The sequence below is a fragment of the Suncus etruscus genome, chromosome 6, assembly GCF_024139225.1.
Source record: "Suncus etruscus isolate mSunEtr1 chromosome 6, mSunEtr1.pri.cur, whole genome shotgun sequence".
Lineage (NCBI taxonomy): Eukaryota > Metazoa > Chordata > Mammalia > Eulipotyphla > Soricidae > Suncus > Suncus etruscus.
The window spans coordinates 99,059,920-99,086,179 of record NC_064853.1 but is presented as its reverse complement, the minus strand read 5'-3'; the positions used below and the strand labels follow the sequence as shown (position 1 = coordinate 99,086,179).

The 26,260-nt window shown below is 40.1% G+C and overlaps 1 protein-coding gene across 1 annotated transcript in view; it reads right to left on the bottom strand.

The window, feature by feature from the left end:
* DZIP1L (DAZ interacting zinc finger protein 1 like) overlaps positions 1 to 25,905 on the bottom strand; it is a 56,235-nt gene extending 30,330 nt beyond the window's left edge. The window contains exons 1-5 of the mRNA XM_049775611.1: positions 25,405 to 25,905; positions 21,404 to 21,488; positions 8,886 to 9,007; positions 8,086 to 8,247; positions 2,558 to 2,686 (exon numbers count right to left, since the gene is read on the bottom strand). Of these exons, the coding sequence (XP_049631568.1) occupies positions 2,558 to 2,686; positions 8,086 to 8,247; positions 8,886 to 9,007; positions 21,404 to 21,488; positions 25,405 to 25,905 (999 nt within the window). The remainder of the gene's footprint in view (positions 1 to 2,557; positions 2,687 to 8,085; positions 8,248 to 8,885; positions 9,008 to 21,403; positions 21,489 to 25,404) is intronic.
* Positions 25,906 to 26,260: the final 355 nt, after the last annotated feature.

The following is a 26,260-nucleotide window of genomic DNA, read 5'->3' as shown; positions in this document are numbered from 1 at the left end:
CTAACATCATGCACAAAGGTCAAATCCAAATGGATTAAAGAGCTTGATATCAGACCTGTAACTAAAAGGTATATGGAAGAACATGTAGGTAAAACACTTCATGAAGGGGTCAAAGAGATAGCCTGGAGGTAAGCCTTCCACGAGGAAGGAGGGTGGTTCAAATCCCGGCATCCCATATGGTCCCCCGTGCCTGCCAGGAACAATTTCTCAGCATAGAGTCAGGAGTAATCCCTGAGAGCTGCTGTGTGTGACCCCCCCCCAAAAAAAAAAACACTCCATGAAATTGAGACTAAAGGTATCTTCAAGGAAAAAAAACACCACTGTCCAAACAAGTGGAAGCAGAGATGGGACTATATTAAGCTGAGAAGCTTCTGCACCACAAAGAAAATAGTGAAGAGAATATAAAGGCCACCTATAGAATGGAAGAAGTTATTTACCCAATACCCATCAGTTAAGGGGGTAATATCTAATATATACAAGGTACTGACAGAATTTAACAAGAAAAAAGCATTTAACCCCATCAAAAAAAATGGGGAGAAGGAGCCAGAGCAATAGCACAGTGGTAGGGCATTTGCCTTGCACACAGCCAACCCAGGGCAGACCCAGGTTCTATTTCCAGTATTCCATAATTGTCCCCTGAGCCTGCCAGGAGTGATTTCTGAGTGAAGAGCCAGGAGTAAACCCTGAGCATGGCAGGGTTGGCCAAAAAAAAATGGGGAGAAGAAATGAACAGACAATTCCTCAAAGAAGAAATACAAATAGCCAAAAGACGCATGAAAAAATTCTCCACGTCACTGATCATCAGGTAGATGCAAATCAAAACAACAATGAGATATTATCTCATGCCACAGAGACTAGCACACATCATAAAGAACAAGAACAACAACTGCTAGCATGGATAAGGCAAGAAAGAAACTCTCATTCACTGCTGGTGGAAATGCCATCTAGTCCAGCCTTTTTGGAAAACAATATGGATATTCCTTAAAAATCTGGACATTGATTTACCATACTATCCAGCTATACCAATCCTAGGGATATACTCTAGGAACACAAAAATACAATATAAAAATGCCTTCTGCACACCTATATTCATTGCAGCACTATTTACAATAGCCAAAAATGGAAACAACACAGATGCCTGACAACAGATGAATGGATAAAAAATGGTGGTGTATATACACAAGGAATACTATGCAGCTGTCAGGAAAAAGGAAGTCATAAAATTTTCCTATACATAGTTGGACATTGAAACTATTATGTTGAATGAAATAAGCCAGAGGGAAAGAGATAGACACTGTATAGTCTCACTCATCTGTGGGATTAAAAAAAAATAAAAGATAGTATGGTAATAATACAGAGACAATAGAGATGAGGATTGGGAGGACCAGCCCACGATATGAAGCTTACTACAAAGAAGATGAGTACAGTTAGGGAAATAACTACACATAACAACTATCATGACAATGGTAGTGAGTGAGAGAAATAGAATGCCTATCTCAAATATAGGAAGAGGGGGTGGGGGAGGAGGAAATTGGGGGCAATTAGTCACGGAAAGGTTGCACTCATAAGGAGGGATGTTCTTTTTTATAACTGAAACCCAACTACAAGCATGTTTGTAATCATGCTGCTTAGATAAAGATATTAAAAATAAAAAACTGGGGGGCTGGAGAGATAGCATGGAGGTAAGGCATTTGCCTTTCATGCAGAAGGACAGTGGTTCGATTCCTGGCATCCCATATGGTCCCCTGTGCCTGTGATTTCTGAGCATGGAGCCAGAAGTAACCCCTGAGCGCTGCTAGGTGTGACCCAAAAAAAAAAAGAAGAGAAAAGAAAGACCAAAAACAAACAAAAATCCTAGGGGCTGGAGAGACAGCATGGAGGTAAAAGTGTTTGCCTTGCATGCAGAAGGTCGGTGGTTCGAATCCTGGTATCCCATATGTTCCCCTGGCCTGCCAGGAGCGATTTCTGAGCATAGAGCCAGGAGTAACCCCTGAGCGCTGCCTAATGTGATCCCAAAACAAAACAAAACAATTAAAAAAATACAAAAATAAAAAACTGGGGCCACAGAGATAGCATGGAGATAGGGTGTTTGCGTTGCATGCAAAACTACGATGGTTCTAATCCCAGGATCCCATATGGTCCCCTAAGCCTGTCAGGAGTGATTTCTGAGCCTAGAGCTAGGAGTAACCCCTGAGCGCTGCTGAGTGTGACCCAAAACCCCCCTAAAAATAAAATACAATAAAGAACTTCACTAAAAATAAAGGAAAAAGAAAACAAAAACTGTTGGAAGACAATACAGTTCTTTTTTTGTTTGTTTTTGTTTTTGTTTTTGTTTTTTTGGGCCACACCCATTAGATGCTCAGGGGTTACTCCTGGCTACGCGCTCAGAAATTGCCCCTGGCTTGGGGGGACCTATGGGACACCGGGGGATCGAACCATGGTCCTTTCCTTGGCTAGCGCTTGCAAGGCAGACACCTTACCTCTAGCGCCACCTCGCCGGCCCCGACAATACAGTTCTTGACTGACTTTGAAAAGAGGCTTGTGACCATCAGCTCACCTGAAGGTCCATCTTCTCCTTCAGGGCCTGGAACTTCTGCACCTGTCTAAGTTGCTCTTCAGAGTCCTCATCACGCAGTGACCCAAGGTTGGACTCCATCACATTATGAGACTGCAGTTTCTGTAGTTTCTAAAAAGGCCAGACATTAATTTAGGTAAAGTTATGGATTTCTCTTCTATATCTTATACAGTATTAAAGCCCACTAATCCTAAACACAACCTCCAATTCATCCTCTCTAGTTATTTCTACACCTGTGAACAGCCACCAAAAGCCCATGTTCCCCTTTGCTAGGATTTGCTCAGATCTGCATTGGAGAAGCAAATTCTCATGAAAGAACAGAATTCAAAAGCAGACTTGCCTTTGCACTGAAATTCTGCTAAATTCAAATCAGGAGCATGCATGACACCTGCCTCTCAAAGAAGCTACAGAGACCTCATCTCATTCCTTGAGTACTTTTGCATGTTCCAACCCACAATGCACTCCAGGCGTGCATGCACACACACACACACACACACACACACACACACAAAACACACACACACACAGGCTGTCACGTGGCTTTTTGCATGACTTAGATTCATACGTAGTGATTTCTGAGCAGCAGTGGTAAGCCAAAGAAAACTGAGTGAGATAGGAGCCTTTTCATCCACCCATGGTTATATCTTTAAGCATTTCACTATTGCAGTAACAAGAGAAGATATCTCCATATCTATTATAATATATGCAAACCCATAAGCCCAATTTGAGATTTAAATTGTCTTGAGGCCCTGGATATTACCTGGAGTCATTTTTTTAACCTGGAGCCATTTTTATTAATATCTAACTCTTATATCTAATGTTAAGGGCAAATGTCAATCATTTATATTGATTGAATATTTTTGTAGAGTGCTTTATCAGACATAAGTACAGCTCTGTCTACTTTACTGCCCCTCTGCTGTTCATGATAGAGCATGATAAGCCTTTGGGCATTACAAGCCTATATGGGTTTTCCCTTTCCATGGGATCTCTTTTCACAGCAGTATATACTCTATACTTAATCTAAAATTTTCTCTTGAGTATCATGTCGGAATGAGTATACATGTAACCCAATTATTAAGGGTATTCTAAATCATGTGGCTCAAATAAAATTTTGAATAAATTATATAAAATTATTCTAGGGCAGGAGAGATAGCATGGAGGTAGGGCATTTGACTTGCATGCAGAAGGTCCATGGTTCAAATCCCGGCATCCCATATAGTCACCAGAGACTGCCAGGAGCGATTTCTGAGCATAGAGCCAGGAGTAATCCCTGAATGCTGCTGGATGTCAGCCAAAAACAAAAAAAAAAAATTTTTTTCTTTGATCATGTAACTTAGCCATTGGAAGCTCTCAGTCTTCTGTATGGAAGAATGTTTTGAGGAGAAATGTTTTCAAAATGCATTTGGCTCTCAATGACTCTACATAATCTGTGTGCTTTGGAAATAAGCTGCCTTGCAGTGGTTTTCACTCTAATTATTCTAAATGAATTTTTATCCAGAAATTTGAAAAATAAATTAGAAAAATAATTATCCCAAAACACAAACTTTTATACCCAGTTTACTGAGGATTTTTTATTTGTTTGTTTGGGGGCCATACTCAATGATGCTCAAGACTTACTCTGTATCTGCACTCAGGAATCTCTCCTGGAGGGAACCCGGGAATCACATAGGGTGCCAGGAATTGAATCTTGCAGTATGTGCAATACAAGTGCCCTATCAGCTGTCTCTTTTTCCAGCCCCAGTGCCTGTACTTTAATAAAAACAAAATAATATAAATTAGGTAAGAAAAAAAGAGGGAGGGGCCGGAGAGATAATATGGAGGTTTGCCTTGCATGCAGAAGGACGGTGGTATGAGTCCCGGCATTCTATATGGTCCCCCAAGCCTCCCAGGAGAGATTTCTGAGAGGAAATAACCCCTGAGCACTGCTGAGTGTGACCCAAAAACAAAAAAAAAAAAAAAAGAGGGAAATACAAATACATAATATGTGCATACTAAAATATATATTTAAAATACGTAAGAACAGAGATTAAGGCAATTTTCTTGCATGTGGTTACCCCTGATTTGATTCTTGCCACTGTCAGGAGGGACTGTTCAGCACAGAGCCAGAATTAGCCCCTGAGGTCTGTTGTGTGTGGGCCCAAAACAAACTCCAAAAATTACACAAATACAAGGAAAAAGCCCCCAAAATTGTATGTTTCAATTTATGAGAATGTGATAAAATTTTTAAAAATTAAAAAATATGAATAACGGGGCCCGGAGAGATAGCACAGCGGCATTTGCAGCCAATCCAGGGCCAAAGGTGGTTGGTTCAAATCCCGGTGTCCCATATGGTCCCCTGTGCCTGCCAGGAGCTATTTCTGAGCAGATAGCCAGGAGTAACCCCTGAGCAATGCTGGGTGTGGCCCAAAAAAACAAAAAAAAAAAAAATATATATATATATATGAATGACAAAAATTATAGTTTCATATATCAAAACTCAGAATTTCCCAACCAAAGAATATGAGTCAATCCCTGATGACATGATACCTAAACAACTATTACCTATAATTCAGTCCTATAACTAGTGAGCCAGGTCTTATCAAGACAAGTATGGAGTCAGGAGACATGCTGGAGCTCAAGAATGAGAAATATAGAGTTGGGATGTGGTGTATATGGTGGAGTCTTCATCTTATCTCCCATAAACTATACCTGAACACACTGGGAACCATCTAGGAGAGGATACAAGGGTCCACTATTCATGAGTATATACACACACACACACACACACACACATATATATATATGTGTGTGTGTGTGTGTGTGTGTGTGTGTATACGTACATATGGTTCTCAATCCAATTGTATCAATTTCCATACTTGCTAAAATCATCCATTTCAGACAAATATGATGAATCTTCCAAGACTATAATCATCTTTAGTGGTACACTTCTGGAAATGCCACTGAGAGGATTTCTTAGGCAAACTATTACATGATTGAGAAAAGTACTATTCTGGGGGTGGGGGGGAGATAGCATTGAGGTAGTGCGTTTGTCTTGCATGCAGAAGTGGTTTGAATCCCGGCATCCCATATGGTCCCCTGAGCCTGCCAGGAGCTATTTCTGAGCATAGAACCAGGAGTAGCCCCTGAGCGCTGCCGAGTATGACCCAAAAAACAAAAAACAGAAAAGTACTATCCAATAGCTCCTTTTTATTGTCACTATGTGCCTTAATATTTACTGTAAAAGAGTTATAATTCACTTTTCCACAATAAAAATTTAAAAAATCAATAGTCATAATTGAAAAAATAATCTGACTGATAAATACCAACATTAAATAAATATTAATGTTTATTTAATGAAAAAAATATAGCTCCTTTTCAAAAACAAAGTTCTTTTTAATGGTAGAAGTCTCAGGAAGGAGAATGGGGCTGGAGAGATAGCACAGCAGTAGGGCGTTTGCCTTGCATGCGGTTGGCCCAGGACAGACCCGGGTTCAATTCCTGGCATCTTATATGGTCCCCTGAGCCTGCCAGGAGCAATTTCTGAGTGCAGAGCCAGGAGTAACCCCTGAGTGCCACCCTGTGTGGTTAAAAATAAATAAATAAATAAATAAATAAATAATAAATCTCAGGAGGCACTAACTGCATTCTAAACTATGACTCCTCAAAATGTTGTCCCTGATAGTTTTAGTCATAAGGTTTATATAGGGAGACATAGTCCTGGGATAAACTTTAATATTTTCCCTGAATGAACATATCAGTGCAGCAGTGAACAAGCAAGCACTTTTATAAAAAAAAAAAAAAAAAAGCGGGGGGGGGGGGGGCGCTTATGGATATTCTCACTTACTTGTGGTATATTAAATAATATTGTAGGGAAGTGTAAGGTATCAACGATGGGAAGGTTCCTGGCCCTGTGACAGTGATACAAAGGCCAGGGAAGGAGAGAAATGGAGGGGAGAGGGGAAGAGGTGGGAGAAGGAAGAGGCAACCTAGAGGAAGCATAGGGAAAGGGTTTGAGGCCTTGGAGATATCAGAGGTATAGAGGTGTGGTATCTGCTTATCACTGAACTACAAGAGCCAACACAACTGAAAACATCAGACTCAGAAAGTAGTAATTAAACTCTAAAATATGCCTGTTAAGGAAGTGGGCTGCAGGGGTGGATACTTTGGAGAGAACCTGGAATCACATGTGGAGGAAATCTGACAATGGTGATGAAATTCAGAACATTGAATGCCTGAAATCTATTGTAGACAGCTTTGAGAGTCTGTCTAAATAAAAATAAATAAGTAAATAATAAGGCTTAAATTTCAATTCTAGGCTTATGAGTGAAATACAGGCCTCTATGTGTGAGGTCCTGGGTTTTTATCTACAGCACAAAAAGAAAGAAGCAAAATAAAGAAAGCAAAAGAAAAATACAAGTCCCAACTTGACCATGTTAAAGTTAACAGTTGCAGAACAAGGTTCCAGTTGTATAACCCTAATGCTTCACTGTAAAGGAAAAATATGATAATACCTTTACAAAAAAAACTTTTTTTTTTTTTTTGGTTTTTGGGCCACACCCTGTGACGCTCAGGGGTTACTCCTGGCTATGCGCTCAGAAGTTGCTCCTGGCTTCTTGGGGGACCATATGGGACGCCGGGGGGATCGAACCGCGGTCCGTCCTAGGCTAGCACAGGCAAGGCAGGCACCTTACCTCCAGCGCCACCGCCCGGCCCACAAAAAAAACTTTTAAAAAGAAATCAATAAGGTAATGATTACCTATTTTGAGAATGTTGTAGTTATTTGGTTGCTATGAAAGTTAAAAACTAGTATCTATAAAATACTTTTCACTAGGCTTGGCAAACAGCACATATTGTCTATAAATATTAGCTTTCTGTGGTCTTCCACACAGAAACCCCAACTGAGTGCCTGGTATTTAGCCAACACTCAGCAAGTACTTGCTGGGGTGATGGCTTGTGGTTCTAATCACATGTTTATATACAGGAGGCTCTGGTTTGATTCCTAGCAATTTGTGATCCTCTGAGAACCCTGGGTGTAGCCAAAAATAAACCCCATAAATACATTTATTTGAACTTTGCAACATTTCTTTTCCAGTTGACAAAGACCATTGCAAATTAAGGATTATATGTAGGGAGTTCTTACCATATACCATACAATATTAAGTACTGTATTCATGTTAAATTAATCCTTTGTGCACCCTGTCTTCCTGAAAGAAACTGAGATACAAGAAGGGTAAGCAATTTTCCCAAGGTCACACAGCCACCACCTAAGAGCAGGGAACCAGCCACGGCCTATGGTATTGGGCCTCATTGCCTTATTGTATTATCCCCTGTGGCAAGTGTAACTCAATGAGAGAAAATGCGCCTCACAGATTTTGGGTAAAATCCCTGAAGCATGTGCGCTCACATACACACACACACACACACACACACACACACATACACACACACACAAAAGCTAGAAAGTGAGAATTTTTTAGAACAAATAAGACTATCAACAAGAGAACTTTCAAATGGCTTTTTTATGTTGGTACCTCTTCTAGTGTAGAGTTATGATTGGCAACATTTTTAAATTCATCCCAAAATAAATGTTTTAGCTTGTCGATTTCTCCATAAAGCTGGGCCCGTTCTTTCTCTTTCCATTCATCAAATTCTCTCTTAGCTTCTGTTTCTCTCTGATGAATAATCTCTGCTTCCTACAAAGAAAAGTAATGCAAAAGAATTTTTAGTGCACATAAAGGCAAGTATTTACCAAGAACTTGCCAGTGTCCTTGCAACCCACTGTGGAAATCTAAAGAGCATTCCATGCTAGTTCCACTGTTTAAACTTGGAATTGATCAGATCTCATCAGAACTTCCAAGTCCCTTGAGGATTAGGAGGATGTGTTTTTTCTTTGTATTATCACAATAACTGATATCACTGGTGTTCAATAAATGCACTCTAAGAAATAAGCAATAAATAAAAAAAATAAAGGTAGGGGTGAGGCAAATTTATGTATTTTCATTCTATGTTTACTGAGCATCTCTGAGTTATTTTTGGCATTCAGACTAGGAGCCAGTCTTAATCATCAAAAGCTAACAGTCTCATGTGAGAAATAAAAATTCAGCTCCAAACACCATTGGAGAGAATGCAGAAAACTACTTTACCTGGTCACTGAGGCCTGGCTGAATAAATGCATTTTTCTTTCCAGACTGCCTAAAATCATTGGTATACCCAGGAGAGTTCCCTCCTTCCTCTGCATAGCAGCTAAGGTAAGCCTGCCAGGATGGAATGAGATAAGAGGTCTCCTGACATGATCATGTCCAGAACCATGACGATGCCTCTCCCTGCCCACCTGGAGCTGCCGCTGTTTCTCAGCCTCCCTCTGGATTTCCAGTTCACCTTGAGTCCACTTCAGCTTGGCCCTCAGCTCTTCTAACACATCCTCCACAGGCTGCTCCTGCTTCCTTTGTTTTCCTGTGAAGACCACACAGAGAGGGGACCTAGTTTAGTTAAAGCCAATTCTTCACCTATGCAGTCATACCTCAGGGCATAATCTCCTCTCCCTAAATTCAGTTTCCCTAAACTGGAAAAATGGAGGTAATGACAGCATCTAAAACAGAAGGTGTTTGTAAGCTGCAATTAGATCATACAAAGTGCTTTAAAGTGTTATATACGAGAAACACATAGTTAACATCATACTCAATGAAACAAACTAAATGTGAGTGGCACCACTCCCACCAGTGGCACTCAACATGCCCCAAGTTATCGCAGGTCAGAAGAATATCCTCCTGACCAGGAGAAATCAGTGGTACCTATACATGCACACTTTGTCCATAGTCCTCCAAACCCACAAACCCTGCTGACATCTCAGTTTATACCAGACAGACCTCGGCAGACCAGGCCCAACTTCTTTCTTCCTTAGAAAATATATAGCACCATAGGACTGGAGTGATAGTGCAGAAGTAGGGCAATTTCCTTGAAGGTAGCTGACCCAGGATGAACCTCAGTTCAATCCCTGGCATCCAATATGGCCCCCCAAGTGAGGAAAAAAATTCTGAGCACATAGCCAGGAGTAAAGCCAGAGTGTCACTGAATGTGGCCCAAAAACAAAACAAAAAAATATGTAGCTCCAAATCCAAAATAAAAACCCAACATACTAGATTATAACATCTCTACCATATTCAGGTAATCTTGTGTACCTAGAATAAATAAACCCTAAAATAGATCTACCTCCAACTACCTCCTAGACTGCTTCAAAAAAAAAAAAACAAAAACAAAACACCCTTAAACTCCAGTACTCCAACCCACCAAATGCAAAGTCTAATTGGAAAACTAAGGAAGACACCAGCAGCTGTGGATATAGAGAGAAACCCTACCAGATTTCCAAGTCCTTTAAAATGCCTAAATTTTATAGATGAGGAGCTAAAATCAGCATTTAATATCTTAGTACTGGAATTAAAATAATCACTAACCAAAGAAATTAAGAAATCCAGAGATGAACAATTCATCCAACTCAAAGAAGAACTCTATAAGAAGATAAAACAGCCCATACAAATGGAAATAAAGGAACTAGAAAACATGCTAACAAGTCACAGTAGCAGAATTACACACATAGAGAATTGCATGGATGAACTTGAAGACAAAATGCCAGCCAGCAACAACAAAGAAGTCAATAAAGAAATGAAAGACAGGACTTCTGCTGTGTCTCTTAAGCAAGGCAGATATCTTTGGACTTTTCTCTGCTTGCTTTGGCCTGGGACTTGATCCTGTGTAGCATTCTTCCCTGAGGGCTTGTCTTCTTCAGAGGTGAGTCGTTCTGTCCACAAAGGGTGGAGCCAGAGGAGCGTGGCTGCTCTGCTTTGCGGCATAGCTGCACTTATCATCTAGTTGATGAATACCACAACACGTAGAAAAACCCACAATATAAGTATGACAATGGGGAAACAATGCAGGCCAACACCAGGCATAGAGAATAAAGATGGCAACTCTGATGACCTGAAAATGGTCAACCATATATTTAGTCTCTAAGATACAGAGTTTAGAGAAGAAATATGGAGGATGTTCACAGAACTCAAAGAAAGCATAGATCGAGTTAAATGGAACACTAATAAGAATCAAGAGAATATAAAGATAGAAATCAGAAAATTACAAATTGAAATAACAGGTCTGAAAAACTCAGTAGATGAATTGAAAACCTCAATGGAAAGCCTCTCCAACAGGGTAACAGCAGCTGAGGATAGAATCAGTGAGCTGGAAGATGAGATGCAGAACAACTTCATACAGCAGAAGAAATTGGAAAAAAGCCTAAAGCAAATGATCATACAATGAAAAAATTACTCAAAGAATGTGAACAGATGAAAATAGAAGTCTTTAATAAGCTCAACAGAAACAACAAACCTGTCAAAAGAAACTGTCAAGGCCAGAAGACAATGGTGGGACACTGTGACAAAAATCAATGAAATAAATGCTTCGCCTAGAATAGTACACCCAGCAAGACTCACTTTTAGATGTAAACAAAATATACATAGTTTCGTGAATAAACAATAGCTTAAAAACTTTGCAGACTCAAAACCAGCCTTAAAAGAAAAATTGAAAGGTCTACTTTAAGACAAGACTGACCAACAGACACACCAAACTTCTACACAGAGATAGCACTAAATCCCCATGACAATTATGTCTCTCAATGTTAATGGACTAAATGAACGAGTTAAGAGACACATAGTAGCTAAAGGGATCAAAAAATTAATCCAACCTTCTGCTGCCTACAAGAAACACACCTGAATAGTCAGAACAAACATAGACTCAAAATCAAAGGCTGGAGGAAAATTATCCAAGCAAACCACACCCTTAAAAAAGCTCGAGTGGCATACTAATATCAGGTGACATGAACTTTACACTCAGAAAAGTTGTAAGGGACAGAGATGGACATTTTGTATTAATCAAGGGATATGTACAACAGGAAGAAATCATACTCCTAAATATATCACACCCAATGAGGAACCAGCAAAGTATTTAATACAATTGTTGACAAATCTTAAAAAAGACATAAATAACAACACAATAATTGTGGGAGACCTCAACACTACCCTGTCACACCTTGATAGGCCAACCAGACTGAAACCCAACTAAAATATACTAGCTCTGAAAAGAGAAATGAAAGAAAGTGGACTAGTATATATATTATATATGGCACTCCATCCTCAGAAACCTGGATACACATTCTTTTTTTTTTTTTTGGTTTTTTTTTTTGGGGGGGGGGCACACCTAGCGGTGCTCAGGGGTTACTCCTGGCTGTCTGCTCAGAAATAGCTCCTGGCAGGCACAGAGGACCATATGGGACACCGGGATTCAAACCAACCACCTTTGGTCCTGGATCGGCTGCTTGCAAGGCAAATACCACTGTGCTATCTCTCTGGGCTCCTGGATACACATTTTTCTCCAATACATAATGGTCATTCTCCAGGACTACATGCTAGCCCATAAAACATATCTCTATAAAATCAAGAGGATAGAAATAGTGCAGACTACCTTCTCTGATCACAAGTCACTGAAATTAGACATAAACTACAAAGGGACAAAGAAGAAAAACACCTGGAAATTGAACAGCCTACTAATGAACAACCAGTGTATCAGAGATGAAATCAAAGAGGAAATCAAAACATTCTTGGAAACAAATGACAATAAAGACACAAATTATCAGAATTTATGGGACACAGCTAAAGCAGTACTGAGAGGAAAATTTATAGCTTTGCAAGCACACATCAGGAAGTAAGAAGGGGCCTACATAAATAGCTTATTGACATAGCATATACAATTAGAAAATGATCAACAAATGGAACCAAATATAGGTAGGCAGAAGGAAATAACAAAGCTTAGAGCATAAATCAATGAACTGGAAATCTAGAAAACAATCCAAAAGATCAACAAAAGCAAAACTTGGTTCTTTGAAAAAATAAACAAGATTGATAAACCTCTGGCAAAACTCACAAATAAATCAAGAAAGAGAAACTTGATAAACCGGATTAGAAATGAAAAAGGGGAGATCACTAAAGATATTGCAAAGATTCAAAGGGTAATCAGAGACTACTTTGAAAAACTCTATGCCACAAAACAAGAGAACCTGGCAGAAATTGATATATTCTTGGACTCTTATAACCTCCCACAGTTAAATAAGGATGAGGTAGCATATCTGAACAGCCCCATCACTATTGAGGAAATTAAAATGTGATTAAATATCTTGGGGTTGGAAAATAGTGTGAAGGTAGGGCAGTTGCCTTGCATGCAGAAGGATGGTGGTTCGAGTCCTGGCATCTCATATGATCCTTCAAGCCTACCAGGAGCGATTTCTGAGCATAGAACCAGGAGTAACCCCTGTGCGATGCCAGGTGTGACCCTCCAAAAAAAAAAAATCTTCCCAAAAACAGAAGCCCAGGCCTAGATGAATTCACTAATTTTTCTTTCTTTCTTTTTTGTTTTTTGTTTTTTGTTTTGTTTTTTTTGGGCTACACCCAGTGGGGCTCAGAGGTTACTCCTGGCTGTCTGCTCAAAAATAGCTCCTGGCAGGCATGGGGGACCATATGGGACTCCGGGATTTGAACCAACCACCTTGGGTCCTGGATCAGCTGCTTGCAAGGCAAACACCACTGTGCTATCTCTCCAGCCCCAAATTCTTTCAAATCTTTTAAGAGGAACTTCTACCAATCTCTTTAAGGCTCTTTCATAAAATTGAAGAAACAGGAACACTTCTAAATAGTTTCTATGAAATTAACATCACCTTGATACCAAAACCAGACAGAGATACTGCAAAAAAGAAAATTACAGACCAATATCCCTGATGAACACAGATGCAAAGATCCTCAACAAAATCCTAGCAAATAGAATTCAATGCAAGAAGAAGGTCATCCACCATGACCAAGTAGGTTTCATCCCAGGAATGCAAGGATGATTCAACATCCACAAATCAATCAACATAATACACCATATCAACAAAGAGAGAAACAAAAACAATATGATCATATCAATAGATGCAGAAAAAGCATTTGATAAGTTCCAACACCCATTCTTGATAAAAACCCTCATCAAGATAGGAATGAAAGGAACTTTTCTCAATATAGTGAAGGTCATCTACCACATGACAATGGCAAATATTATTATTAATGGAGATAAATTAAAAACCTTTCCCCTAAAATCTAAATCAAAACAAGGCTGCCCTCTCTCACCACTCCTATTCAACATAGTACTGGAAGTACTTGCCATAGCAATTAGGCAAGAAAAAGATATCAAGGGAATCCAGATAGGAAAGGAAGAAGTCAAGCTCTCACTGCTTTCAGATGACATGATAATATATTTAGAAAACCCTAAAGACTCAGGGCCAGAGAGATAGCATGGAGGTAAGGCATTTGCCTTTCATGCAGAAGGTCATTGGTTTGAATCCTGGCATCCCATATGGTCCCCCGAGCCTGCCAGGAGTGATTTCTGAGTGTGAAGCCAGGAGTGACCCCTGAGTGCTGCCGGATGTGATCTAAGAACAAAAAAAAAAAAAAAAAAACTAAAGACTCTACCAAAAAGTTTATAGAAACATAGATTCATATAGCAAAGTGGCAGCTACAAAATTAACATGCAAAAGTCAATGGCCTTCTTATAGACTAATAATGATAGAGAAAAAATGGACATTAAGAAAACAATTTCATTCATATTAGCACCCACAAACTCAAATAACTTGGGGTCAACTTAACTAAAGAGGTGAAGGATCTATACAAAGAAAACTATGAAACCCTACTTCAAGAAATAAGAGAGGATACAAGGAAATGGAGACACATACCCTGCTCATAGATCAGCAGGATTAATATTATTAAAATGGCAATACTCCCCAAGGCATTGTACAGATTTAATGCAATCCCTCTAAAGATACTCATGATATTTTTCAAAGAAGTGTATCAAACACTCCTGAAATTCATTTGGAACAATAAACACCCACAAATAGCTAAAGCAAACCTTGGGGAAAGGAATGTGGGAGGCATTACTTTCCCAATTTTAAACTATATTACAAAGCAATAGTTATCAAAACAGCATGGTATTGGAATAAAGACAGATCCTCAGATTAGTGGAATAGAATTGAGTATCCAGAGAATATTCCCCAGACATATAATCAACTAATATTTTATAAAGGGGAAAGAAATTCAAAATGGAGCAAGGAAAGCCTCTTCAACAAGAGGTGTTGGCAAAACCGGTTAGCCACTTGCAAAAAAGCAAACTCAGACCCCCTCTAACACCATGCACAAAGATCAAATCCAAATGGATTAAAGACCTTGATATCAGGCCTGAAACCATAAGGTATATAGAACAACACATAGGTAAAACACTCTATGACACTGAGACTAAAGGCATCTTCAAGGAGGAAACAGCACTCTCCAAACAAGTAGAAACAGAAATAAACATATGGGACTATATTAAGCTGAGAAGCTTCTGCACCTCAAAGGAGATAGTGCCAAGAACACAAAAGCCACCCACAGAATGGGAGAAACTATTCACCCAATATCCATCAGACAAGGGGCTAATCTCTAAAATATACAAGGTGCTGGGCCGGAGAGATAGCATGGAGGTAAGGCATTTGCCTTTCATGTAGAAGGACAGTGGTTCAAATCCCAGCATCCCATAAGGTCCCCTGAGCCTGCCAGGTGTGATTTCTGAGTGCAGAGTTAGGAGTAATCCCTGAGTGCTGCCAGGTGTGACAAAAAAAAAGGAAAGAAAGAAAGAAAGAAAGAAAGAAAGAAAGAAAGAAAGAAAGAAAGAAAGAAAGAAAGAAAGAAAGAAAGAAAGAAGAAAGAAAGAAAGAAAGAAAGAAAGAAAGAAAGAAAGAAAGAAAGAAAGAAAGAAAGAAAGAAAGAAAGAAAGAAAGAAAGAAAGAAAGAAAGAAAGAAAGAAAAGAAAGAAAGAAAGAAAGAAAGAAAGAAAGAAAGAAAGAAAGAAAGAAAGAAAGAAAGAAAGAAAGAAAGAAAGAAAGAAAGAAAGAAAGAAAGAAAGAAAGAAAGAAAGAAAAAGAAGGAAAGAAAGACAAAACGAAAAAAGAAAGAAAGAAAGAAAGAAAGAAAGAAAGAAAGAAAGAAAGAAAGAAAGAAAAGAAAGAAAGAAAGAAAGAAAGAGAGAAGAGGAGAGAAAGGAAAGAAAGAAAGAAAGAGAGAAAGAAAGAAAGAAAGAAAGAAGGAAAGAAAAAGAAAGAAAGAAAGAAAGAAAGAAAGAAAGAAAGAAAGAAAAGAAAGAAAGAAAGAAAGAAAGAAAGAAAGAAAGAAGAAGAAAAGAAAGAAAGGAAAGAAAAGAAGAAGAAGAAAGAAGGAAAGAAAGAAAGAAAGGAAAGAAAGAAAGAAGAAAGAAAGAAAGAAGGAAAGAAAGAAGGAAAGAAAGAAAGAAGGAAAGAAAGAAAGAAAGAAAGAAGAAAGAAAGAAAGAAAGAAAGAAAGAAAGAAAAGAAAGAAAAAAAAAAAAAAAGAAAGAAAGAAAGAAAGAAAGAAAGAAAGAAAAAGAAAGAAAGAAAAGAAAAGAAAGAAGAAAGAAAGAAAGAAAGAAAGAAAGAAAGAAAGAAAGAAAGAAAGAAAGAAAGAAGAAAGAAAGAAAGAAAGAAAGAAAGAAAGAAAGAAGAAAAAAAAGAAAGAAAGAAGAGAAGAAAGAAAAAGAAAGAAAGAAAGAGAAGGAAAGAAAGAAAGAAGGAAGAGAAAAGAAAGAAAGAAAGAAAGAAAGAAAGAAAGAAAAGAAGAAAGAAAGAAAGAAAGGAAAGAAGAAAGAAAAAGAAAGAAAGAAAAAGAAAGAGAAAAAGAAAGAAAGAAAGAAAGAAAGAAGAAGAAAAGAAGAAAGAAAGAAAGAAAGAAAGAAAGAAAGAAAAAGAAAGAAAGAAAGAAAGAAAGAAAGAAAGAAAGAAAGAAAGAAGAAAGAAAGAAAGAAAAAAAGAAAGAAAGAAAGAAGAAAGAAAGAAAGAAAGAAAGAAGAAAGAAAGAAGAAAGAAAGAAGAAAGAAGAAAGAAAGAAGAAAGAAAGAAAGAAAGGAAAGAAAGAAAGAAGAAAGAAAGAAAGAAAGAAAGAAAGAAAAGAAAGAAAGAAAGAAAGAAAGAAAGAAAGAAAGAAAGAAAGAAAGAAAAGAAAGAAAGAAGAAAGAAAGAAAGAAAAAAGAAAGAAAGAAAGAAGAAAGAAAAAGAAAAGAAAGAAAAGAAGAAAGAAAGAAAGAAAGAAAGTTCTGTTTCAGGGCTGGAGAGATAGCATGGAGGTAAGGTTTTTGCATGCAGAAGGACACTGGTTCGAATCCCGGTATCCCATATGGTCCCCTGAGCCTGCCAGGAGTGATTTCTGAGTGTAGAGCCAGGAGTAACCCCTGAGCGTTGTCAGGTGTAACCGAAAACCAAAAACCAAAAATAATAATAATAATAATGATAAAATAAGATAAAATATACAAGGTGCTGACAGAACTTAATAAGAAAAAAACATATAACCCCATCAGAAAATGGGGAGAAAAAATGAACAGACACTTCCTCAAAGAAGAAATGCAAATGGCCAAAAAACACATGAAAAAATGCTCCACATCACTAATTATTAGAGAGATGCAAATCAAAACTACAATAAGGTACCATCTCACACCACAGAGACTGGCACACATCACAAAGAACAAGAACAATCAGTGCTGGCAGGGATGTGGAGGAAAGGAACTCTTATGCACTGCTGGTGGGAATGCCATCTAGTCTAACCTTTATGGAAAATAATATGGAGATTCCTCAAAAAACTGGAAATTGGGCTCCCATTTGATCCAGCTATACCACTTCTAGGCATTTACCCTAGGAATACAAAAATACAGTACAAAAATTCCTTCCTCACACCTATATTCATTGCAGTGCTATTTACAATAGCCAGACTCTGGAAACAACCAAGATGCCCTTCAACAGATGAATGACTAAAGAAACTGTGGTACATATGCACAATGGAATATTATGCAGCCATCAGGAAGAATAAAGTCATGAAATTCTCCTATACGTGTATGTACATGGAATCTATTATGTTAAGTGAATTAAGTCAGCGAGAGATAGACACGCAGTAGTCTCACTCATCTATGTGTTTTAAGAAAAATTAAAGACATTACTGTAATAAGGCCCAGAGACAATAGAGTTTAGGATTGGAAAGGCTGGAAGGACCGGTTCACAATTTGAAGCTTACCACAAAGAGTGGTGAACTCTGTTAGAGAAAAAACTACACTAACAACTAACATGACAATGTTAAAGAATGAGAGAAGTAGAATGCCTGTCACGAATATAAGCATGGGTCGGGGAGGAGGGGGGACATTGGTGGTGGGAGTGTTGCACTGGTAATGGTGGGTGTTCTGTTTATGATTGAAACACAACTACAAACATGCTTGTAATCATGGTGCTTAAATAAAAATTTATATTTTAAAAAGAAGCAAAAATCAAACAAAATACCAAAACCAGCAACAAATACAACAACCAAACAATAACCATGAGACCAAAAGAAAGAGGAAAAGAAGAAGGAAAGGAAAAGGGGAGGAGGGATGGTGTGGCAAGGTTTTTGTTTTGTTTTGTTTTTGCTTTCATTTTTTGCATTGTAAATATTGGGGGAAATTAGAAAGGGAAGTCCCTTGGCCTAAAAGATACAGGGTTTCTCTGCTCTTGAAGCATACTGTCATGGGAATAACTACAGTCTCCAGACATGCTCCTTTTCACACCCCAATAAATTTTTTGGTGCCAGGAAACTATCCACTCACATCAGGCCTCTAACTAGAGATCTTGGTAATTGCATAAGTCATAGGATGAGCCTAGGATAGCGTCTTTCTAGCTTTCTAGCAGTTCTGTTCTATCACTGTTTTAATCAGTCTTCTGTAATTGGTGGTCTTGGTTTTTGCAGAGATCCTAGGACAAGCCTAAGATAGAGTCCTTCGTTGTATTTCCAGAAAATCTGCTCTGTCGGAGTTGTCAAAGTCGGACTTCTGAAATTAGAGATCTTGGTTATTGTGCAAATTCTAGGCCGAAGTCTAGGCTAGGGTCTTTCTTATTGGTCCTGGTTAAGTTTTGCCCAATAATGGTTGTCTAGGTTCGCCTTCTGTACTTAGCAATCTTGGTTTTTGCACAGATCAAAGGATTTCCTCTTACCGTTAGGTGATTAGATAGGACAGCCTGCTCTTGGATCGAGTTGTTGCCATTACATCATTGTCAGGATGTCATATCAAAATGAAAAAGAGCTTTTTAAGATCCCATTTGCAATTGCATTAAAAAAAGTTACTAAGAATCAACTTAACATCTCATCTATGGGTTTTAAGAAAAATGAATGACATTTTTAGCAGTATCTCAGAGACAAGAGAGACGTGGGCTGGAAGATGCAGCGCATGACATGAAGCTCACCACATAGAGTGATGAGTGCAGTTGGAGAGATGACTACACTGAAAACTATCGTAACAATGTGAATGAATGAGGGAAGTAGAAAGCCTGTCTCGAGTACAGCTGTGGATGGGGTGGGGAGGAGGGAGATCTGGGAAATTGGTGGTGGAAACCTTGCACTGGTGAAAGGGGGTGTTCTTTACCACTATCATACAACTACAATCATATTTGTAATCACGGTGTTTAAATAAAGATAATTTAACAATAAAAAAAAGAATCAACTTAACAAAGAATATATATGAATGACATACATGAAAAACTCCCAACCATTGTTAAAAGAAATAGAAGACACATGGAAATAGAAAAATAATCTACGTTAATGAATAGGAAGAATTAGTATTGTTTAATGACAATTACACTCAAAGTATTATACAGATTCAATGAAGTCCTACAAATTGAAAATCACAGTGCCTAAAAGAAATTAAATATTGTTTTAAAGTACTTAATAATGAATAATAAAATAACATCCTAATCGAACCACATATTGACAAACAAAAGCTAAGGGTTGAGAATTGGGAGAAAAACAGTGTTAGTTTAGTGTGTGGCCCAGATTTAATCTCCAGCCCCACAGGCTTCCATGCACTGCCTGGGGGCAGCCTTGAGGGCCTAGGAGTGGCCCCAGCACTGTTGGAATAAGCAGCACCACATCCTCAGGATTTCCCAGTGGTCCTCAAACTATGGCCCGCGGGCCACATATTGTATTTGTATCTGTTTTGTTTCTTCATTGCAAAATAAGATCTATGCAGTGTGCGTAAGAATTCGTTCCTAAGTTTTGTTTTTACTAGAGTCAGACCCTCCAATGGTCTGAGGGACAGTGAACTGGCCCCCTGTTGAAAAAGTTGGAGGACCCCTGCATGATCTATCCAGTTGACTGAGAATCATTGGTGGGAGTCCTGGGCCTCCTGAGCCCTCCTTGGAAGATCATTAATGCATAAGGAAGGGAGTTAAAGTTTAATGAAAAAAATCACTTTATTAAAGTATATTTGGCGATTATCCAATGGATGACAATACCATCATTAAACACTAAGTTTTTCATTGAAAAGAGACACGGATTTCTCTGTGCTTGTTTCTCTGTTCCTGGTGGTGCTGAGAAGACTGTGGTAACTGGGCTTGAACCCCAGCCTGTTACTGCAGAGCACGTGCTCTAGCCTCTTTAGGCTTCTCCCCAGCCCAGACTGAACTTTCTGGAAACAAGTGGTTTTTACATGTTATAGAAGTGTGATGTGAAGTGAGTGGAGAACAGAGAACTGGGAAATCTGGGAAGCCAGATGCCTGGAAATTAAAAGCCATGCTCTGAATGCAGCACAAGTTCCTTTTACTACATGTTTTTCTCCTTCTGACACTGTAAATTAAGGAAATAATAAGGAACATCTACAAAGATTTGGGTGCAGTAATGTTGAGCATCATGTGGTGTATAACAGGGAAATGTCTTGGTAACACATAAATTATGCGATAATTCAACTAAAGAATAAAGTATAATGGAAGGGAAGAGAGGTGCATAATGAGTAAGGCTCTTGCTTCGCCTGCAGCCAACTGCAGGTCTGATCTCCAGAACCACATATGTTCCCCTGAGAACACCAGTTCCAGTCATGCACCTGATCCAGATTCAGTCCTTGGCATCACAGGGCCTCCCAAGCATCAGTGGTTGTAGCTCTAGAGGTCCCTGGCATTGCCAGGTGTGGCTCTGGCAATCCCATCACCGATCCACTTGGCCAAATATTGCCATAAGTGGTTCCCACACACTCTAAGCACTACTTGGGAATCCCAATTACAAAACTCTCTAAACCTGCAGTTTGCAAAGGAAATTAAATTAATGGAAAATCAGAAAAATGTTTTCTCTTATGAAATTTATATGTATATATATGCTTTCAATTTTTGTATTTATTTTGATTTTTCAACAAGCTAATTTTTATTGAAGCTTAAATAGATTCAAAGTATGCAAATACCTGGGAAAACATTTTGTCAAAGCATTTCTGTATATGAAACAGTAAAACTAAAGTGGTTCAATGACAAATATGTGGATTTTAAAATGGCAAAGGACTGGGGCAAGAATGATATTACAAAGCACTGCTGGGTCTAGGAAAAAAAAAACTCACTAAGGACTAATCTAGCAGCTCATTAACTCACAAAAGCTCCTTCAGAAGAAAGGTATAAGTGAGGAGCAGGCTGGCAGCAAGCTAGAAGGAGGACCTTCAGACTCTGCACGTGTACCCCACTCAGGAAGGGCTACTGAGTTGCAGAGGACACACAGACAAGCTCAGCTCAGTCCCACCTGTCTCATCCAGCCCTCCTCCGTGCCAGCCTAGGGGGATTCCCCATGCTGGATGGTGGGAATGCTCCCTCCTCAGCTGGCTACTGAGATTCTGAGGGGAGCATGGTGAAGATATGTACCCCTATATACCCACAGAATACTAGCCCATCCCCTCCCACAGTCCCAAGCCAACTCACCACTATCAGCAGTGCCCGCATGCCTGCGCTGGATATGGCCCCGGAGAAAGGTGGCATTCATGAAGGTCTTGTCACACAGGTGGCACTACAAGGGGGGAAAGGAGTGGTGAGGACAGAATTAGATCATCTCATCTGTTCTATATGGAAGCATTTCTATAAAATCATCATCTCTGCCTGTTGTCCCATCTACGACTTTCCAGGTGGGGGCGCTGTTGCGCTGTTGAGAGCCTAATAAATAGTTTTCGAGCAAGGTGCTCAGGGTCTTTTGGAGCAGCTAACTAGCGAGCTCAAGGTTTTTGGAGCTGCTGGTAGGCTGACAAAGGATTCTGCATCCGACCTTCTTGCCTTTTTACCCTCCTGTCTGTGTGGATTATTTGCCGCGGATAAATATTACCGAGATCTCTTCCCCTTCCTAGGGGATAGGGGAATGGGAATCAATTTTTTGAGAGCTTTTGAGGATCCATTGATAACCAGTCTAGCAGTAAATTTGACACAGCACTCATCCACTGGCGGACCCTCTGGATAAGGACTCAGGACTCAGGACTCTCTTCAGGCACACAGTGTTCAAAATGAATTTGTGAAATCAATTGAATTCCACTGATGTCGGTTACACTTATAGACCCAACAGACAAAAATACAGCATGTTCAAACCGTGGAAACCAAAGAGAAACAAATTACCACAGTTGAATACGACGCAGTTATCAGGAAAAATAAAGTCATGAAATTATTTTTATACATGAATGGACATGGAAACTGTTATGCTGAGTGAAGTGAGGGAGAGAGAAAGTCAAAAAAATAGTCTCTCTCATCTATAGGATCTAAGAAAAATAAAAGACGAGCCGGAGCGGTGGCACTATCGGTAGGGCATTTGCCTTGCACGCACTATCCTAGGATGGATTGCAGTTCGATCCCCCAGCATCCCAAATGGTCCCCCAAGCCAGGAGCAATTTTTGGGCGTAACGCCAGGAGTAAACTCTGAAAGCCACCAGGTGTAGCCCAAAAACCAAAAATAATAAATAAATAAATAAAAAAGAAAAATAAAAAAAAAGAAAAAAGAAAAATCATTATTTTGATAATACTCAGAGACAATTGAGATGAGGGCTGAAAGAACCAGCCCATGGTATGAATTTATCACAAAGAACGGTGAGTTCAGTTAGAGAAATAACTACACTGACAACTATCATGACAAAGATAGTGAGTGAGAGAAATAGAATGTCTGTCTTGAATACGGGTAGGGGGTGGGGAAGGAGGGAAATGGAGGAGGTATTGGTGGTGGGAATGTTGCACTGGTGAAGGTGAAGTGGTCTTTTTTGTATAACTGAAACCCAACTACAAACATGTTTGTAATCATGGTGCTTAAGTAAAAGATATTAATTTTTTAAAAATTAAGTCATAAATGCTCCACATCCTGACTTCTCTGAAACACAGAAACCAGAATCTTTAACTACAGAAATCGGACACCAACAACAAACAGCTAATGTGTGAAAAAAATTCACTGTGACCACAGAGAATGACTCAGGAGTTGAACAACCTAGTATGCATGGAATCCATAGTCAGTCTTATGTCAGAAAACTTCAGAGATAAGGTCTCTTTGTATTTAGGCTAAGGCTTCTTTTTTTTTTTTTTTTCATTTATCCATATTTTGCTGGGCCAAAGCGAACAACAATCACCACTCTCACACCATTATTACTATATTTTTTAACTCTTATCTTTTAAAAACAAAAAAGAAGAGCTTACTAAACTTTCTGCTGATGCTTCAATGAACTCATTGTGAGTCAATAATTTTCAAAAATATTCTTTCCTTTCTCTTCCATTTCTTTAGTTTTTCTTTCAATTTTCTATCTTTAAAAAAATGTTGCTTTTGGTCTCCCTAGAAATGTATTATTATCAGTTATGTCAACTATGTAATGCATTTTCTTTAAATAAATTTTTAAAAAATTCAGTCATTAAAAAAATGAAACAAAACCAGAATACAGGAAGGCAGAGCAATAGCATAGCATGTAGGGCATTTGCCCTGCATGTGACTGACCCAGGTTTGACCCCAGGAATCCCATATGTTCCTAAGAGTCTCTGAGGAGTGATTTCTGAGCACAGAGTGAGGAGTAACCCCTAAGGATTGCCCAGTGTGCCCCCCCCCCCCGAAAAAGACCAGAATACAAAGACAGCCCACAGATGGGAAGAAATTATTCACCCACCACTCAACCAACAAGAGGTTAATATCCAAGTTATATAAAGCACACATTATATAAAGCATACTAGTAGAACTTTACAAGAAAAAAAGAAAAATAACCCCATAAAAATGGGGAGAAGAGATGAATAGTAACTCCCTCAAAAATACATCAAAATGGCCAAAAGGCACATGAAAATTGCTCTATATTACTAATCATAAGGAAAATGTAAATCAAACAATTGGATACCACCTCACACAACATAGAGACTGGCACTCATCCAAAAGAACAATAATGGGGCCGGAGCGATAGTACATTGGATAGGGCATTTGCCTTACACATGGCTGCCTGAAGTTCGTTCCCAACATCCTATATGGTTCACCGAGCCTGCCATGAGTAATTTCTGAGTGCAAAGCCAAGAGTAACCCTTGAGCACTTGGTATGACCCAAAGACCAAAAATAAGTAAATAAAAAGAACAATAACCTACTCGTGCAGATGCAGGGGAGAGGGGGTCCTTCCTTATTCATTGCTGATGAGAACATCAACTGGTTCAGTCTTTGGGGAAACAGTAAGTACATTCCTAATAAAACCAAATTCACACTTTTTGGAGGACAGGTGGTGGTCGTAAACCACACCTGGCTCAGCACTCAGGAATTTTTTCTGATGGGCTGGAGAGACTGTATGGATGTCAGGGATGAAATCTCAGTAGACAGACCTTGTGCAAGGCAAGTGTGCTATCTGTTGTAGTATTTCTCCAGCCCTTCCACACTCTTTAAAAGTGACTTTAGTCACATGTTTGGCTCTGGACCTCTCTCTTGCCTTATCCAGAACAGTGCCTTCACCCCACCCAACCTACCTCAGGCCATTCTCCAAGCCATCTCCATTGCACTGCCCTCTCTCTAAGTTGCTGCTGCCTGTAACACATTTTTACCAACCATGCTCACCTCTTCAGTCTCAATTTAAACCCCATCTTAGAAAGATATCCTCCTTCCCTCCCCCAGCTCTCAGCCTCATCTCGCCTTCTTCACTTATAAAGAACACAACATGCTCATTTCTGCAGCCTCTTCCTCTAACCGCAGGACCCAGCTGCCTTCCAGAGATCACCCTCTTCTCCACTAAGTCCCATTCCCAAGCCCATGGAGAACATGTGACCCAGACCAAAGCTTCCTTTGACTTTGGCACTGTTTCAGAGACACTGGGACACAGAAGCCTCAGAAATATTGTCCAGGCCACAAAGACTTATGATGCCAGCCTAGAATGACCCTGATAAACAGAATCAGGTGAATGAAACCACATTGCGGAAGAGCTGCAAGTTTGGGGCTTGGGGCCACACCTGGCTGTACTCAAGACTTACGCCTGGCTCTAACTCACGGATCAGTCCTGGAGGCAATCAGGGGTCCATAGGGGCTGGCAGAGATGGAACCCAAGTCAGCTGCGTGCAAAGCAAATGCCCTATTCACTGCACTCACTCTAGTCATTCCACTCACGCCCTTTAGAACACTATACCAGTCATTCACACATGTACACAAAGCACATATCACATCACAAATTCTGCATACACACCACAAACATAGGTGACTTCCAAACACATATATACATTAGGCACAATGTTCACACCATCCGTAAACACATGCCTTCCACTCATTCATCCTAGACATGTACTTTCTCCCTACATACATAGTCACTACAAACATCCTTTACACACACACACACACACACACACACACACACACACAACTATATCTGCTCCTGCCAGAAGCATGGAGCACAGAGACCTCGGGGCTGCTGGCCCTCCCCTGAGCCCCCCCCCCCCCCCCCGCAGGGCTCCTTACCGTATGGTAGCTGTGGGCGCCCGTCTGCAGGAGCAATTGCTGCAAGGTGCCGATCATCTTGCGACGACGCCGGCTCTCCTCCCTCACACCCTTGAGCTCATCAGCCTGGCGGCCCAGCTCCTGCTGGCCTCGCTCCTGCTGGCCCAAGCTGGCCTGCAACCGGGCCTCCAACTGGGCCACGCTGGCGCTCAGGCAGTCCTGGCAGTGCAGCAGGTACTCGATGGTGAGCTGAGCCAGACGCAACACTTTGAGCAGCACCGGATCCACGGGCTGCCCACAGCGGCTACACACCTCGCGGTCCAAGTTGCAGAAGGTGACGCCAGCAATGTTCTCCTGCAGGACGGCCACGTCCAGATCTTGAGCCACACGCTCCACATCCAGGGCGCTAAGGCGCCTCCAATCCACAGTCTCCCTGCGAGGCTGGAACTTGAAGGTGGGGACTGTGTAGGCCCCAAAGAGAGGGGCGCCGAGGCCCTCGGCAATGATGGGAGGAGACTGCATGGGTGGAGGAAGCCCAGGGCTGACCACTGCAGAAGGGCGCCACCAAGTCCACGGCAGCAGGCCCAAGAGTTGCGAGAAAGCCTGGGGGATGAGAAGAGAGTCCAAGTCAGGCAAGGGGCGAGGAACTACATGGACTGCACAGCAGACCTGCGCTGATCCAAATGTGCATGCCTGGTGCATGCACAGTTCACAGCCACACCGTTAGAGCAAAAATGGGGAAGGAAAGATTATGGGCAGCCCAGCACACACAAATGCAGACTCAGAGCTCCTGCGGATCCCAGGGGTCAGGGACCTACTTAGCAATGTTTGAGATAGGAATGAGATGCTCCTGGCACACAACAGAGCTCAGTAAACC